Source organism: Sorex fumeus, unplaced genomic scaffold (genome assembly GCF_029834395.1).
Source record: "Sorex fumeus unplaced genomic scaffold, SorFum_2.1 ptg000003l, whole genome shotgun sequence".
NCBI lineage: Eukaryota > Metazoa > Chordata > Mammalia > Eulipotyphla > Soricidae > Sorex > Sorex fumeus.
In genome coordinates this window covers 7,075,958-7,091,046 of record NW_026606060.1, presented here as the reverse complement: position 1 = coordinate 7,091,046, position 15,089 = coordinate 7,075,958, and the positions used below count along the sequence as shown (strand labels likewise).

The 15,089-nt window shown below is 52.5% G+C and overlaps 1 protein-coding gene across 1 annotated transcript in view; it reads right to left on the bottom strand.

Moving 5' to 3' along the window:
- Window positions 1-4,467: 4,467 nt before the first annotated feature.
- SEMA4F (ssemaphorin 4F) overlaps window positions 4,468-15,089 on the bottom strand; it is a 28,622-nt gene continuing 18,000 nt past the window's right edge. Inside the window, exons 6-14 of the mRNA XM_056115683.1 lie at window positions 13,006-13,125; window positions 12,772-12,923; window positions 11,686-11,864; window positions 11,349-11,496; window positions 11,013-11,235; window positions 10,807-10,916; window positions 10,545-10,705; window positions 5,766-5,824; window positions 4,468-5,370 (exon numbers count right to left, since the gene is read on the bottom strand). Of these exons, the coding sequence (XP_055971658.1) occupies window positions 4,760-5,370; window positions 5,766-5,824; window positions 10,545-10,705; window positions 10,807-10,916; window positions 11,013-11,235; window positions 11,349-11,496; window positions 11,686-11,864; window positions 12,772-12,923; window positions 13,006-13,125 (1,763 nt within the window). The 3' untranslated portion in view covers window positions 4,468-4,759. The remainder of the gene's footprint in view (window positions 5,371-5,765; window positions 5,825-10,544; window positions 10,706-10,806; window positions 10,917-11,012; window positions 11,236-11,348; window positions 11,497-11,685; window positions 11,865-12,771; window positions 12,924-13,005; window positions 13,126-15,089) is intronic.

Below are 15,089 nucleotides of genomic sequence, written 5' to 3'. Positions count from 1 at the left end.
TCAAGAAGAAAATCATTTGTCTGGACCATTTCAGGCAGAATCATCCTTCTCTTAGAATTAAACAAGAATTCCTGGGGCCAGAGAGATACGGAGGGCAATTGCCTGGCATGAGGCCAATCTGAGTTCGATCCCCGGAATTCCATATGGTTCCCCAAGTATTGCCATGGGGTAATTCCTGAGTGAAGGGCCTGGAGTAAGCCCTGATCACTGGGCATGGCCCAAAAATAAAAATAAAGAACAAGAATTCAGAGCACCCGTGTGGCAGAAAAGCCTCTAGTCCCGTCACAGCTACTGAGAAGAGCATTGTTCTGTGAGGGGAGGCAGCTGCATACTCCCACACCAAAGCTCAAGTTCACTTCCCAAAACCCTGGAGCCCAGAGCTGACCCCACACACCCTCGACCCATCAGAGCTTGTGTCTCAATGGAGAAGCCGCTTGAAAGCAGGGAACAGGCCTACATCAGTGCTATGGGAAAGTGTCTGCCTCCTCCCCCCTTACCAAGGAAAAAACAGGGCCTGAAGTATCATACGTGAGCTCAAGTGTCCTGAAGAGAAGGTGCTGGTCTTGGCTGATCAGTCTTTGTGTTCTGGGACCTACAGAGGAAGTTCCAGAGACTCCCTCTAATTAGAAAACCTCACCTGACAGGATAGAGGGGAGGAAGGTCTGACACCTGAGGTTTCCCCTTGTGTTTTCTGCCTCAAACTCACCCTCAAGAGATCTAATCCTGCGTCCTTAGCACTTAACCTTCAGAGAGTCCCTGGAGAGAACCTCTGTCCTGAAGTGATTTTCTCAATTCAAAGGACTTCCTTAGGACTGAGGGGAGGATGATGTTTCTGAGAGGTCCCACTGGTGGGATTGGAGAGATAGTAAGGTGGGTAGGGCACTTACTTTGCATGCGTCAGACCTGGGTTTGACCCCTTGCCTCCCATACGGTTCCCTAAGCACTAACCACCAGGAGTGATCCCTGAGTATCACCAGGTGTGGCCCAAGAGCCAAAAAAATTAAAAACTAAAAAAAAGTAAAATAAAATTGGTGAAAGCCTTTTATCATGTGGCTCTGCACTGCCAAGGCTCCAAGTGCAAGAGGATGTCACCTTGAACAAAACATGAATACCACCTCCACCATGAGTAGGTCTGGGACTCCTCATTAGCCCTAAATCCCAAGCACCGTGTGTCCAAGATCAAACCCCAGCCCCAATGGCCAGGAACCCTTAGAAAAATAGAGAAAGAGGGTTCCAAGCCTACACCTACACAGTGTCTAGAACAGGCTTCTCTGAATATCTGCTTTCCAACCACTTCTGACCCCAGGGAACCCCCTTGGAGAGCCAGGCAGTCTCTGTAGCTTGTCCTTGCCCATCCCCCATGTTTCCCAGGAGTCCGGCTGGGCCCCTCTGAAGCCACATCTGGGAAGTTTGCTTATCACAGGGAAGCTGGTCCTGTAAGTTGCTGTTGAACAAACTGAAAGATTTCTTGTTACACTTAGAGCCAGCTTTTCCTTGCATTGGTAAAACAATCTTTAAAAATTCCAGTCTTGGGTCCAGAGCAATAAGACAACACAGTAGGGCCTTACACGCGGTCAACCTGGTTCAATCCCCAGCATCCCACATGGGTCCTTGAGTCTGCTCAGGAGTGATTCTTGAGCACTGAACCAGGAATAACCCCTGAGAACCACTGAGTGTACCCCCCTACCAAAAAAATTGTTAGACCCTGTCAGACCCTCTCAGGCCCTGTCAGACTCCATCAGACCCCATCAGATCCTCAAGACCCTCTCAGATGCCGCCAGACCCTGTTAGATCCTGTCAGAATTTCCCAGACCCTCTCAGATCCTCTCAGATCCTCTCAGACCCTTTCAGACCCTGTGAGACCCCATCAGACCCCATCAGACCCTTTCAGATTCTCTCAGACCCTCTCAGACTCCGTCAGACCCTGTTAGATCCTTTCAGATCCTTTCATACCCCATCACACCCTGTTAGATCCTGTCAGACTCTCTTAGACTCTCTCAAACTCTCTCAGACTCTCTCAGACCCTGTCAGACCCTGTCAGACCCTGTCAGAGCTGTCACAGTTTAGGAACCAGGGACTAGAGCCAAAATCAGAGAAGAACTTAAGAGCAAGGATGAGCAAGTGGGTAACATTTGGGGTCTGGCAGTAACCCCCAGTCCCAGTCCCAGCCTCCTTAATAGGCAGTCCCAGTGAAGGAGCGTTTCAGAGCCAGAAAGACCCTCAGCTCTCAGAAGTCCAACAATTCTCCCTGCAAGAGTCTGGCATCTTCTTCAGCTTCTCTCCATGGCTCCTCTTGCCTTTCTTCTACCCAAGGGTAATGCAGTCAGTCATTTGCACTCTTCCCTCGAAAGTCAATCCCATATTCCTCTGTTCTCACTCATAGAGCTTGACCTTTCCGCCTAATAGGATGTGGCTTCCTCATTCCATTTTTTCTTCATTCCCCTCCATTCTTCATCCTATTTTCTTCCTGGAGTCCCTGACCCAGGGTTATTCATCTCAAAGCCACTGTGATGTACTCTCTCCCTCTTTGGTAAACTCTTCCCCTCCATGCCTCAGAGACCCCAGGTCCCTCAGACATGGCCAATCTCCCTTCTCCCTCAAAGCTGAACAAATCCCTAACCTCAATAATATTAAATGACACACCTGATTAACAGTGAGCCCCCTCCACTCCCACAGAGAGGGACCAATAATGTCACTATGCTCAGACACTTGAATATTGACAGATGAAATCTGGCCAGAGATGAACCAAGTCAGATGCTTCAAATAATCCTAAGTGCTACCATTATCATTGGATCAAACTACATGAATGTGGCATAATAGACCAAATAGCACAAGAACAACATCTATGGGGCTGGAGCAATAGCACAGCATGTAGGGCATTTGCCTTGCATGTGACCAACCCAGGTTCAATTCCAGCATCCCACATGGTCCCCCACCAGGAGTAATTCCTGAGTGCAGAGCCAAGAGTAAGCCCTGTGCATCACCAGGTGTAACCCAAAAAAAGAAAAAAAAAGAACAACATCTACTGGTATCGATAGTGCTTTATTGTTTGCATGATTTCTCACTGAATCCTTGCAGCAACCCTGAGGTAGGTATTACTATCCCCACTTTACAGATGAGTACAATGATGGTCTTAGGTTAGATGACTTGCTAAAGACCACAGGTATATTAACGGCAAAGCCACTGGTCATTCCAAACCAAGGGGGACTTTGTTAAGTGGTTTCACAGGCTGCTGCCAAGGGAAATACAGCTGCAAACTTCAACTGGGAAGGGTTGGATCATTCACTGCAGTCCAAAGGGCCCCTCACCAGGGATGAACGAGGCACATTCACAGGCCAAGACTGGAACTGAGCAGGAGAAGCCTAGAGCATCCGGGAGTTGTGAAGCAGGAAGAGGTCTTTGAGTTTGGTGAGAGTTGACAGTGTTTTCAAAAACACACAGAGCCTGGCTTCCCGGGAACAGATCCAAGAGGGCGTCCAGCGGCTGCAATTCCAGGGCAAGCCACAAGGGGCAGTAGCAAGGCCAGGAAAGACTACCACCCAGGGCCACTGTCTCTGCTTCAACCTTGGTGACCCTGGGGCAATGGTCCTTTGACTTTGTTAAGGCCTTGAGAATCAGATGAGAGCCATAAAACCACCCCCATAAACATACAGACACAGAAAGACAGCATTTTTTGCATACAATTTTAGGGAATCCTAAATGTGGAGAACTCCGGCTTCGAGGCAGGGGGTACCACCCTGAGTAAAATCACTGAGGTGACACAAACCTCTCTCTATGTTGCTTGTATTTTCTATGACCAGCTGTTCCCCTTTCGTCATTCCCTAACATTTACAATGTCATGAAGTTTGTTTGTTTGTTTATTTCATGGGAAATGAGGAAAGGGGTCTCAGTCCACTCTCCAGCCAGAGAAAGCATGGCTGTGCATGGTGCAGTGGCAGACTGAGACAAAAACAAAGAGAAAGATGGGGTCACATGTCCCCACTGGCCCTCCCACCCAGAAGGTCACTTGGGGAGTTGTTCTCTCCTCGAGGAAAGGGGCATGGGAGGTGCAGGGAACAGAAGCAGGGGTCTGCTTCCTGTTAGAAAGGGAGGTCACCCCTTCACCGGTTACAGGAAGCTAGACGTTCAGCAGGCGGTGCCCCCGTTCCATCCTCTCCCATTCCCGCCGCCCCACAAACACACCTGAGCGAGGATCTACTCATTCCTGAGCCTGTGGCCAAGTCTGCACACACGTGGGTATTTACACATGCTCTTTCCAGGAAGAAGGAAAAACTGGGATGAGGGTTGGGGTCTCAGGGTAAAGGTGCCAGGGAGCAATCCGGGGATCATGCACTCCCCACTGAGAACAAGATAGACTGGGAGAAGCCGCAAAAGGCCGCACCACACATGTGCCTCCCGCCACCTCCTCCGCTGCATCCTTCCCACCTGTGCCCAGCCAGCCCGCAGGGCCTGGCCTGTGCCCCCTTTCCCTATGAACAGGCCCCAGATCAGGAAGCCAGGGATGAAGGGGCCACAAAAGTCCAGAAAGCAGGATGGGGGTGGGGAGAGTGGGAAAAGTCCTCATCTGCTACAGCGAGCAGTTCTGGTGTCTGATGGGAATCTGGAAGCAGGCCAAGACCTGGCCGGCGCCCAGCAGCCCAAGAGAGGGCAGACAGAGAGAGCCAGGCCAAAGAGGACTGAGGTCATGACCATCCCGCAGGCCCAGCGATCTCAGCATTGCCGTGGCCATTCCGTCCTGTTCCAGTGGCTTTGCGCAGTCCTAGATGGACGTCTCATCACACGTGGCCAGGGGAGCCCCTGTCAGCCGGACGTGGGCTGGGCTCGGGCAGGAATCCAGCAGGAAGGGTGGGGGGAAGCCTCCGAAGCCATTGGCCCTCTTGGCCAGGGCCAGGGGCAGCCTCTCATCTTCAGGGGAGGGCGAGGGAGGGTCCTGGCTGTAGCTTGTGGTCCCAGAGGGCGGGGCCCCCAGGTCCAAGCCCACCTTGTCTCTCGCCAGAAGTTCCCTCTGTCGCCGGCGCTGCTGACGCCGACCAATCAGGAGGAGGGTCAGGGAGGCCGCAAGCACCCCCAGCAAGAAGCCAGCTAGTCCAGCCCCCACAGTGTGGGCCTGACCCGCTGGGCCCAGCTGGCTGCCCCCCACCAAGCTATAAGCTGCGACCACGTGGGTCACACCCCCCTCTTGACATTCACAGGCATAAGCGCCCATGGCCCCTGGGGTGACCACCACCACTAGCCCATCCTGCCCTGGGCTGTACTCCGTCATTCCACTGGGCTGGTGCCACACACAGGATGCCCATGAGGAGCTCGGGGAGCACGGCAAGATCACATGAGCGGCGGCAGCCACAGGAACTTCAAAGACTACGGGATCTTCTGCAGAGAGACAGGAAAGGCACGAAAGACAGTGAGAGTCTAGGTTGGGGTGTGACAGAGAGAGGAGTGCAGTAATCTCAGAAAGGAGGGCCTGGAGCAACAGGACAGCAGGGAGGGTGCTTTCCTTGCACACGGTCAAACCCAGTTCAATCCCCGGCACCCCATATGGTCCCCTGAGCCCCTCCAGGAGTGATTCCTGAGCACAGAGGCAAAGTAATCCCTGAGCACCACCAGGTGTGACCAAAATTAAAAACAAACCATCAAAGGGATTCCCAAAGAGGGGGTGACCCGGGGTTACTGGCTGCCATAGCTTTGAGGATCCAAATTTTAAAGTGGGTCCAAAACGGACAAGACTCTGGTCCCTTCCCAGCCATGTTTCCATGCATCACACTCACCTCCAGGCTCTTTGGGGCACAAAGAAGAGGCGTTTGCTGATTCCACATCCTGGACCAGCCTGTGAAGAAAGAACATTTGGTAAGTCCCTGTCAATATTCTCTTCCGCTCCTCAGAAGCACTGAATGTTTACTCGCTTGCATACTCCTCAGGGCATTTGCCACAGCAAATCTGGCACACGGACTTCTCACAGACCTCAGAGAATTACATTAGCTGCATTACGTCTGCTGGGAAGATGGTAATTGAAGTGTTCTGAAGGAAACATTGCCTTCCAAGAAATGCGGCTGGGGCGGGGAGCAGAGATAGCACCCGGGGGACAGACAGGTAGTACTTGTCTTGCACACAACCCATTCCAGTGTGATCCCCAACACCACACACGGCCCCCTGCTCCCCAAGTCATGCTGGAGTGACCCCTGGGCACAGGGCCAGGAGTAACCCCCGAGCACTGACAGCTATGGCCCAAACCCCTTAGAATGAATGAAAGAGAAAACAGAAATATAGCTGGTTGCCCACAACCAAGATCTCACAGGAGGCTATGGGGAGATATTTTAAACTACAAGGGTTTGTTTTTCCCGTTCAGAGAAAGAATAAGCTTCTGTTCTATAAAAGCCAGCTGCAGCCGTGGGACGACTTTTCCTACCTTAAAAGCTGCTCCTCCTTCACGGCCATAGTTGAGGAACGCCCCTCACCTATGGCCATGAACCACTGGCCTCTCGTGGATCTATTTCAAACACAATCATGCAACTTCCAGAACTGGGTGCCATGTGAGCTGGGGTGGAGGCCAGTGAGTCCACACCCCGGGCCATGCGAAGAGCGGGCACAGCTGGATGAGGTGACACAAAAGCTGCCACAACCCCCGAGGCCCTGGAAACCAGCCCTGAGGTGGCAATGCTCGTCAAAGCCTGCTGGCTGGCTACAACCAAGATTGTACAGAACCGAGGCTGTGGCCCAGGGGCAGAGCATGTGCCCTGCACATGTGATGCCCTGAGGTTCTTGCCAGCATGAAGTGCGACCCTGACCACTGCTACTTCTCATTGGGCCTACAGATCCTGGTGGCCACCAGCACTGCTGGGTGCATATAAAATTAATAATAACAATAATGATAACCAATTCTGAGAAAAAGGTAAAAAATAAAATGCTGAGAGGTAGCTCAAAAGGGGTGGGGTACATGTGTTGCATTTGCAAGGCCCCAGATTCAACCCCTGGCATGCATGGTCTCCCCAAACACCACCAGGTATAGCCTGAGTGGCGTCCAGCAGTGGCGTCCAGTACCTGAGCACTGCAAACACCCGGCTCAAGCACTGAGCAATTGGCCCCAAGCCCCGGGTCAGAGTCTCCAGGGTCTGCCAGCACTGCTGGAGAGTAATCTATTAGTCAGAAACAAAACAAATAACAAAGTGCGGGATAATAATGAAAATGTCAAATAAAATGAAACCAGGGTCATTCTATCAAGCTAAAAGTGGGGAATACGGAAAGCCTTGGGTGCGGCTCTGGCCGCAGGGACTTGAGAATCAGCATTTTCTTCCCTGGTGAGAATGGAGGCGAGGACCGTGATGCACTCAGGAGTACCAGGAAATACTCTGGCACACAAGATGGATCTTAAGAGATCCGTGAGTTCAAGGATGTAGGGTCCCTAAGACCACTAGAGTCCTGCTTTGGATGGGTATTAGAACAGTGGAGGAAAGAGAAAACACTCACTTTTGTCTTTGAAAGGTGTAAGTTCTCCCAAAAGAGAGATGGTTGAAAGGGCTAGAGGACATGCTCAATCCTGACACTACAGGGTCCCTTGAGAGCTGCCAAGTATCACCCCAACCTCCAGAAAAGAAGACAGTAAGAGACTAGGTCAAAGTTCTTTGGGAGGTTGGAGGGAGGGTGTGTTTTGTCTTTGCTTTATTTTGGTTTTGGTTAATGGCCACACTCAGCTGAGCTTAAGACTTACTCCTAGCTCTGCACTCAGGGATCATTTCTGGCTGTGCTCAGGAGACCTGTTGCGGTGCCAGGGATGAAACCCTTGTCAGCCTTGTGGAAAGGCAGGTACCCTAACCATGATTCTCTCTCTCTCTGTCTCTCTCTCTCTCTCTCTCTTTCTCTCTCTCTCTCCAGATAGGTCAAAGTTCTTCACCAAAAAGTAATAGCCAAAAATGAAGACATGCGGGGGCTGGAGTGATAGCACAGCAGTTAGGGCGTTTGCCTTGCACACGGCTGACCCAGGTTCGATTCCCAGCATACCATATGGTTCCCCGAGCACGGCCAGGAGTGATACCTGAGTGCATGAACCAGGAGTAACCCCTGTGCATCGCCGGGTGTAACCCAAAAAGCAAAAAAAAAAAAAAAAAAGAGGACATGTAATTTTTAAAATATTTGTACCCTCGGAGGTCAGTAATATGTACAAATACACTTAAAATAAACTGAACTTTCAAATAGGACATTATAATTCAGTCTGAAAAACTGTTTTCTAAGCAGTTAATTAAATGAACTTTCAAGTAAAAAGACTCCACTGAGCGGAATGCCGAAGAATCAAAGATGAGGAACAGAATAATTACAATTGAGGGACATTTATTTAAATCATGATATACGAATTATTGTTATTATTATTTTGCTTTTTGGGTCCACACCTGGCGATGCACAGGGGTTATTTCTGGCTCTGCCCTCAGGAATTACCCCTGGTGGTGCTCAGGGGACCATATAGGATGCTGGGAATCGAAACTGGTTTAGTTGAGAGCAAGGCAAATGCCCTACCTGCTGGGCTATCTCTCCAGCCCTACAAATTATTTTTAAGTATCTCAACTGGCCAATGGGAATATTGCATGTATAACTGATGCCATTAAGAAATTATGCCTAAGGAAGTGGTCACTCTGGGCAGAACTAAGTGTTGAAGAGAGGTAAAGTGGCAAGGATGACAGCCTGTCAGTAGCAGTAGAGTAAGCCATAGTCCCTAAGACAGGGGAAAAAAGAAAAACTAAAATGTAAATAGTACCCGCCACCAAGGCGGCTGTGAGCGGGTGGGGAACTGGAGACATTGGCGAAGAGAAGTGGACATTGGTGGAGGGATTTGGTGTTTGAATATCGTATGCCTGAAAGGAGCCAGGATTAATCTCTGAGTATCTGGGTGTGACCCCAAAACTAAAACTAAAACTAATAATAATAATAAATATTTTCAATGAACATGGTGTCAGAGATTTGCATCAATGTAATGTATGATTTATGTTAACTGCTGGGTAGAAAACAGATGGTAGGAACCCCAGATGAAAAAGAAAAAGAAGGGGGAAAGACCAATGAAGAGGCCATTAAAGAAATCCAGTCGAGAATTAATTATGGAGGGTTGGGGGAAAATCGTGAAGGGCCGGTGTTGTCTTGCATGTGGAGACTCGAGTTCAATCTTGAGCATCGCAGGGTCCCCTGAGAACCACCAGGGAGGTTACACTGGAGCACTGCTAGGGAGGGACCCCCACAATGTATCAATCACACCTAGGATGAGAGTGACAGTAATAAAGAGTAGAGAAGAGGGCATGACTGAAGAAGTGAACGACAGAGGTAGAGCTGAACAATGTGCTACATCATTGGCCCAAGTTCTGGCTTGAGGAACTGAATGGACGGAAGTGTCTTCATTGAGATGAGGGAAACAGAAACAGAAACAACAGGGCATGTTAGGACTTGCCAAGTTAGGACTTGCTAAGTTAGGACTGAGTTCTAAGGGGACTATCAAAACTCTGCCAAAGAAGCACCTGTGATTGCTGTGGGCACTTTGGTGATGTTAAAAGAATGGTAATGAAAGCACCCACAGAGGTTGTGGAGCACAGAGCAGAGGCAGACCCTTGAGAACATCAACATTCGGATGCTGGATTTAAAAAAATGGGAGGCTGAAGAGATGGTGTAAAGTGCTGGGGGCCGGCATGCTTTGCATTTGGGAACCCTAGGATTGACACCTGGAACCACACGGTTTCCAGAGCATCAAGTCAGGGAAAACTCCTAAAAACCACTGGTCTGGCCCAAAAAGAGAAAGAGGGAGGCAAGGATGGAAGGAAGGAAGAAAGAAGGGACAGAGAAAGGGAAGGAAGGAAGGAAGGAAGGAAGGAAGGAAGGAAGGAAGGAAGGAAGATAGTGAGGGAAAGAGGGAGAGAAGGAAAGAAAAATCAGAAAGGAAGGAGGGAAGGAATGAATGAAAAAGGGAAGGAGAAAGGGAAGGGGAAAAAGTAGAAGGGAAGGAAGGAGGGAGGGGAAAAGGGAGGGAAGGAAGGGAGAGAAGGAGGGGGGGAAGAAAGGAAGAGAGGGAGAAAGAGAGGGAGAGAGGATGAAGGAAGGAGGGAAGGAAGGATGGGAAGAAGGAAGGAAGGAAGGAAGGAAGGAAGGAAGGAAGGAAGGAAGGAAGGAAGGAAGAAGGAAGAGAAGGAAGAGAAGGAAGGAAGAAGGAAGAGAAGGAAGGAAGGGAGGGAGGGGGAAAAGGAAGGCGAGAGGGAGGGAACATGGGAGAGATGGAAGGCAGGCAGGCAGGCAGATGTTAAGAGACAGACTAGTAAGGAAGGGAGGGGACACAGGAGGAAGCAGCCTGAACAGAAACAAAGAAGGAAAGGACCTGCTGCGCAAACACTTCTGGAAGTGCGAGTAAGAGGAAGCCGAGCTGGGTATGGCAGGAAGGAGATCCATCGCATGGTCAGGAAGGTCCGGCAGAGAGGCAAGGACATTCATGGGGCAGCATTAGGCAGACAGAGCAGTGAGGGTGAACCGACACACAGCACCGAGCAGATGAGCAGCAGAGGGGAGGTTAGCGCGGCCACACTCACCTTCCGCGCTCTCGGGCGTGCGGCACGCAGGCACGCACTCGGAAGCTCCAGGCGCAGGCGGGGTCCCGCGCCAGGACGCACTCGGAGCAGCTCTGCAGGCGGCCGCAGTCGGTGGTGTTCACCTGCGTCACCTCGGTCCCGGAGCCCACCAGGAGCCAGCCCTGTTTTTTTAAAAGGAAGCAACGGTGAGCAGGTCGGGTGTCCCAGACCTTCGCGTCGCCCAGAGTCCGGCTCAAACATCTCCACCAAGCCTGTGACTCACTTGATACAGTTTCATGCTCTCTATTGGCTGCGGCTGGGGAAACAGAGGCAGATCCTCCAGGACGCTCAACCGGCTTTGAATCCGCACGGCCCGGTGCACGTGTCCGTCCTCTGGGGAAGGGGCGAGACAGAGGGACATGGAGCCCGCGGGAGGAGCACCCTGTCTACCCGGGAGGGCCGGCGTGCCCCGCAGAGTGCGCCACATACCTGTGCCCAGGTAGAGCACGTCATACTCTCGCCCTGAGAGGCCGGTCACCCTGTGGGCCGCGACTCTCACATAAGCTGTGTCGCGCGTGACCAGCAGGGAGCGGCCACCGGGTGGGGTGACCGGCTGGTCCATGAGTGGGTGGTCACGGATGAAGGTGAGCACCCGGTCGGGCAGGGCGAGGGATGAGCTGAACTGCCGGAGCTTCATGTTGTTGGAGAGGCACTGAAGGGAACACAGCGCAGGTGACACGTGGAGCTGCCCGGAGGAACCCTTCACTCGGGCAACTCAGGTCTGAAATGAAGGGCTGGCCACCCCCGCCGCCCTGACCCCCTCACCTCTCCTGGCCTAGGCTGGGGGACCTCATTGGCCATGACAGGCAGCCTTCGGTTGCAGTCATGTTCCAGGTCTCTGAAAGGCCCGCTGAGAGCTGACCGGATGTCCTGTGGCCAGAAGTCACAGACGGCAGACAGTGTGCCCCCCTCCCTGGAGAGACACGGGTGGGAGCCAGGAATCAAGAGGGAATGAAGCGGGCAGTGGTCTGTCCACATCTCCCCTGAACATGCACCCGCTCCCGGGGAGTAGGAGCCGGACCCCAAGAGAGTCCCTCCCCAGGGCATGCTCCCACCGACTGCTCCAACCCTGGAAACTCTCCTCCATGCCAAGCCCCCTCACCACCGGGAGGAAAAGATGCCGTAAAAAATGGGCGAGCCCACTCCAGAAGCAGGCCTGAGAATGGCCACGTCCTGCAGGACACTGGACAGCAGGCCGTTCTGGGGCCTTAAACAGAGCAGGTCAGCCTTCAGAAATGTCGTCCACCGCTGCTGGAGGGTCTTCCGGCCCCCGAGGTCCCCCTAGGATGACAAGGGCATGGGAAGTTCCCTTTAGAAGACTAATGTGCAGGGAGGAATGTGGAGAACAGTACCAATGTCCCAATCTTACAGCCGACTCAGAGCGACAGATGCAGAGAAATGGAAGGACCCACATACACAGAGCAATGGCAAGGACAGAATGAGACAGAGGGGTGACGGGATGACAGAAACAGTGACAGTGTCTATCTTCATTATGTCCTTCAAACAACACTCCAAACTGTTATTAATATCCTCATCTTATAGATGTGGCCAGAGAGAGTGCAAGGGTTAAGGCGCTTGTCTTGCACATGGCAGACCCCGGTTTGAACCCCAGTACCAGAATGGCCAGCAGTGACCGCAGAGCAGAGCCAGGAGTAAGCCCTGAGCTCTGCCAGGCTGTGGCCCAAAAAACCAACATCTCCAACCCCCAATAAAATAGACGTGCCATGTTGCAGCTATAGTACAGAGCGTAGGGTGCTTGCCTTGCACGGAAACAGACCCAGGTTCAATCTCTGGCATCCCAGATGTTCCCCCGAGCCCCGCCAGGAGTGATTCCTGAGTGCAGAGCCAAGAGTTAAGTTCTGGGAGTCAGAGAGCCCCCACTCCTTAAATTCCCCAGGTGAGGGAAAATGGCAGAGAAAAGAGGGAAGAGAAGAGGCCGGAGAGCTACAGTGGATTGGGCGCTTGCCTTGCATGCAGCCGACCCTGGTTCAATCCCCTGCTTCCCATATGGTCCTCTGAGCACTGTCAGGAGTAACGAAATCCTTGAGCGGGGAGTAAGCCCGGAGCACCAGAGGGTGTGGCCAAAAAAAGAGACAGACAGACAGATACAGACACAGAGAGAGACAGACAGAGAGATGCAGAGACCCCGGAGGAAACGGCAGGACAGACAGCCCGAGCTGGCACTCACCGCGCACACACGCGCCACGCGGGGGACCTTGGTGACCTCGTCTGGGTCAAATCCTCGGAAATTCTCCGTAAAGAAGAAGTAGATCTCATCGTCTCCCTCTTCGTCCCCCCACTCGGAAGGGCTCAAGGCCTCGGCGGCCACGAACTCTGGCGCTAGGGAGACCAGAGGCGTCAGGTCCCCCAGGCCCGGCCGGCGCCCTGCCTCCACCCGCGGTGCCCCCAGCCCTTTGCCCACCGTTCAGCCAGGAGGACAGGATCTCCGTGCGCACCCAGTCCTCCGCGCGCCCCGCCGCGCGCACGATGATGGGCTCGGTCCCCAGGAAGTTCTTCACGGTGGCCACGTAGAGGGCGCCCCCTGCAGGGCGACAGGAGGAACAGGCCGTCAGCGGGGAAGGCAACCGCGGGGATAACGGGGGCACCTGCCAGGCAGCACCTGGCTTTCAAATAAAGGCAGATCTGAGTGCTCCGGGACAGAATGGGGTGCGGAAGCTCATGCGCGGGAAGGGGGAAGGGAGGTCCCTTCCTTTGTTGGCTTCGTGTTGCTGTTGGAGGCCGCCCTAGCCAGCGATTCAAGATGCTCCAGCGACAGGACAGCAGACAGGACGCGGGCCCTGCAGCCCATCTGGTCCCCTCAGCACTGCTGGAGTGACTCCTGCACATGGATCTAAGAGGAACCCCTGAGCACAGCCGGGTGTGGCCCAAAAATCAAATTTTCACTAGCCTGTGACTCCCCAAGAAGGGGACTTGCTCGTGGACCTTCTCAACCTCATCTCAGAGTCGGGGACAGCAAACTGCATCCTGTCAGGGGTGTTTGCTCCCTCTGAAACAACTCACAGCTGTGGGGCACAAGTGCGTGCTTAGGGAATTGGTCAAAATGCTGATTACTGGGCCCAGCAATTCTGACCTCCTCCGGAGAGGCTGGGAGGGGCCCAACATGATGCTTTGCAAAGGAGCACTTGAGCTCCTCAGGTGTCTGAGGCCTGTTAATTTTGGGAGCTCCCGATGAGAAACAGTGGCCCACAAGGGCTTCCTGGAATTGTCATAGCCAAATAGGAGAAGCAACAGTGGATTCAATGTTCCCACGGGAAGGCAGTGTAGAAGGAATGTAGGACCAGGCCTTGGAAAAGCACACGGCCTCTCCAGGCACAGAGGGGTGCGGTAATGCCAACGGCCAGAAGTCCGGCCCCTCTGAGTAGCATGGTCAGAGGGGTGACCGTGGACGGGAGAAAAATCCTTCAGGAGCTAGTACAAGGTTGTAAACCTTCAGGAGGCATGTGACAGTACTCTGGAGAGTACAAAGCAGAGTGGCATTCATTCACCTCTGCTGTATCTAAGTCCTGGGCCCCAGGGACTGAAGCTATAGTACAGCAGGTAGGGTGTTTGCCTTCACGCAGTGGACCAGGGTTCGATCCCCAGCATCCCATGTGGTCCCCCGAGCACCACCAGGAGTAACTCCTGAGTGCAGAGCCAGGAGTAACCTCCGTGCATCACCAGGTGTGACCCCCCCAAAAAATACCCAAGCCCCGGGCCTCAGAACCACCATGGGAATCCAGATTAGAGCAAGCCACCAGGTATTGAGGGTATGTGCTCACAGGAGTGCTTGGCACATAGAGGACCCCACCACATCTGGGGAAGCACCCCTTCAAGGGGGAAGTCTGAGCTGGGGAAGAAGAATGAGCAATTTGTCATGTCTGGCGAGCAGGATAGTGGGCACCGCCTTCAGAATCAGGGGGACCATCCTGGCTGGCACTTCTGCTGGGCACAGGGGCTGCAGAGGAGGGTGAAGGTGTCGAAAGAAGCACCTGCTAGAGCATGCTGGAGAATGGGGACTTTAACCTACAGGGAAGACAAGAGAAGTTTTCTTCAAGAATCAAGTGGCAATCAGGGCTTTTGTTTGTTTGTTTTGTTTTATTTTGTTTTGTTTTGGACCACATGAAGCAGTGCTCAGGATTTGCTCTTAGTTCTGTGCTCAGCGATTATTACCAGAGGTATTCAGGTGATCAGAGGCAATCTGAGGATCAAACTGGGATTGGCCATCTGCAAGGCAAATGCTTTAACCCTTGTACTACCTCTCCAAGCCTCAATCAGTTTTGTTTTTAGGAAGAAATGCTAGTCAGAAGGTCCTTCACAGTCTAGGTAAGAGTCTATTCTAAGGCAGAGCCGAAAGGAACACAGAGCTAGGTTTAGGAGCCATTTCAAAAGAAATCAGATGTGAGAATCCACTGAGCGTGAGCTGTGAGTGAATGCAGTCAAATAGTGTCTGTAAGGCTTGCGGCTTCTAAGATGAATGGTGCCTTGTGATCTCATAAACTGAGCCAG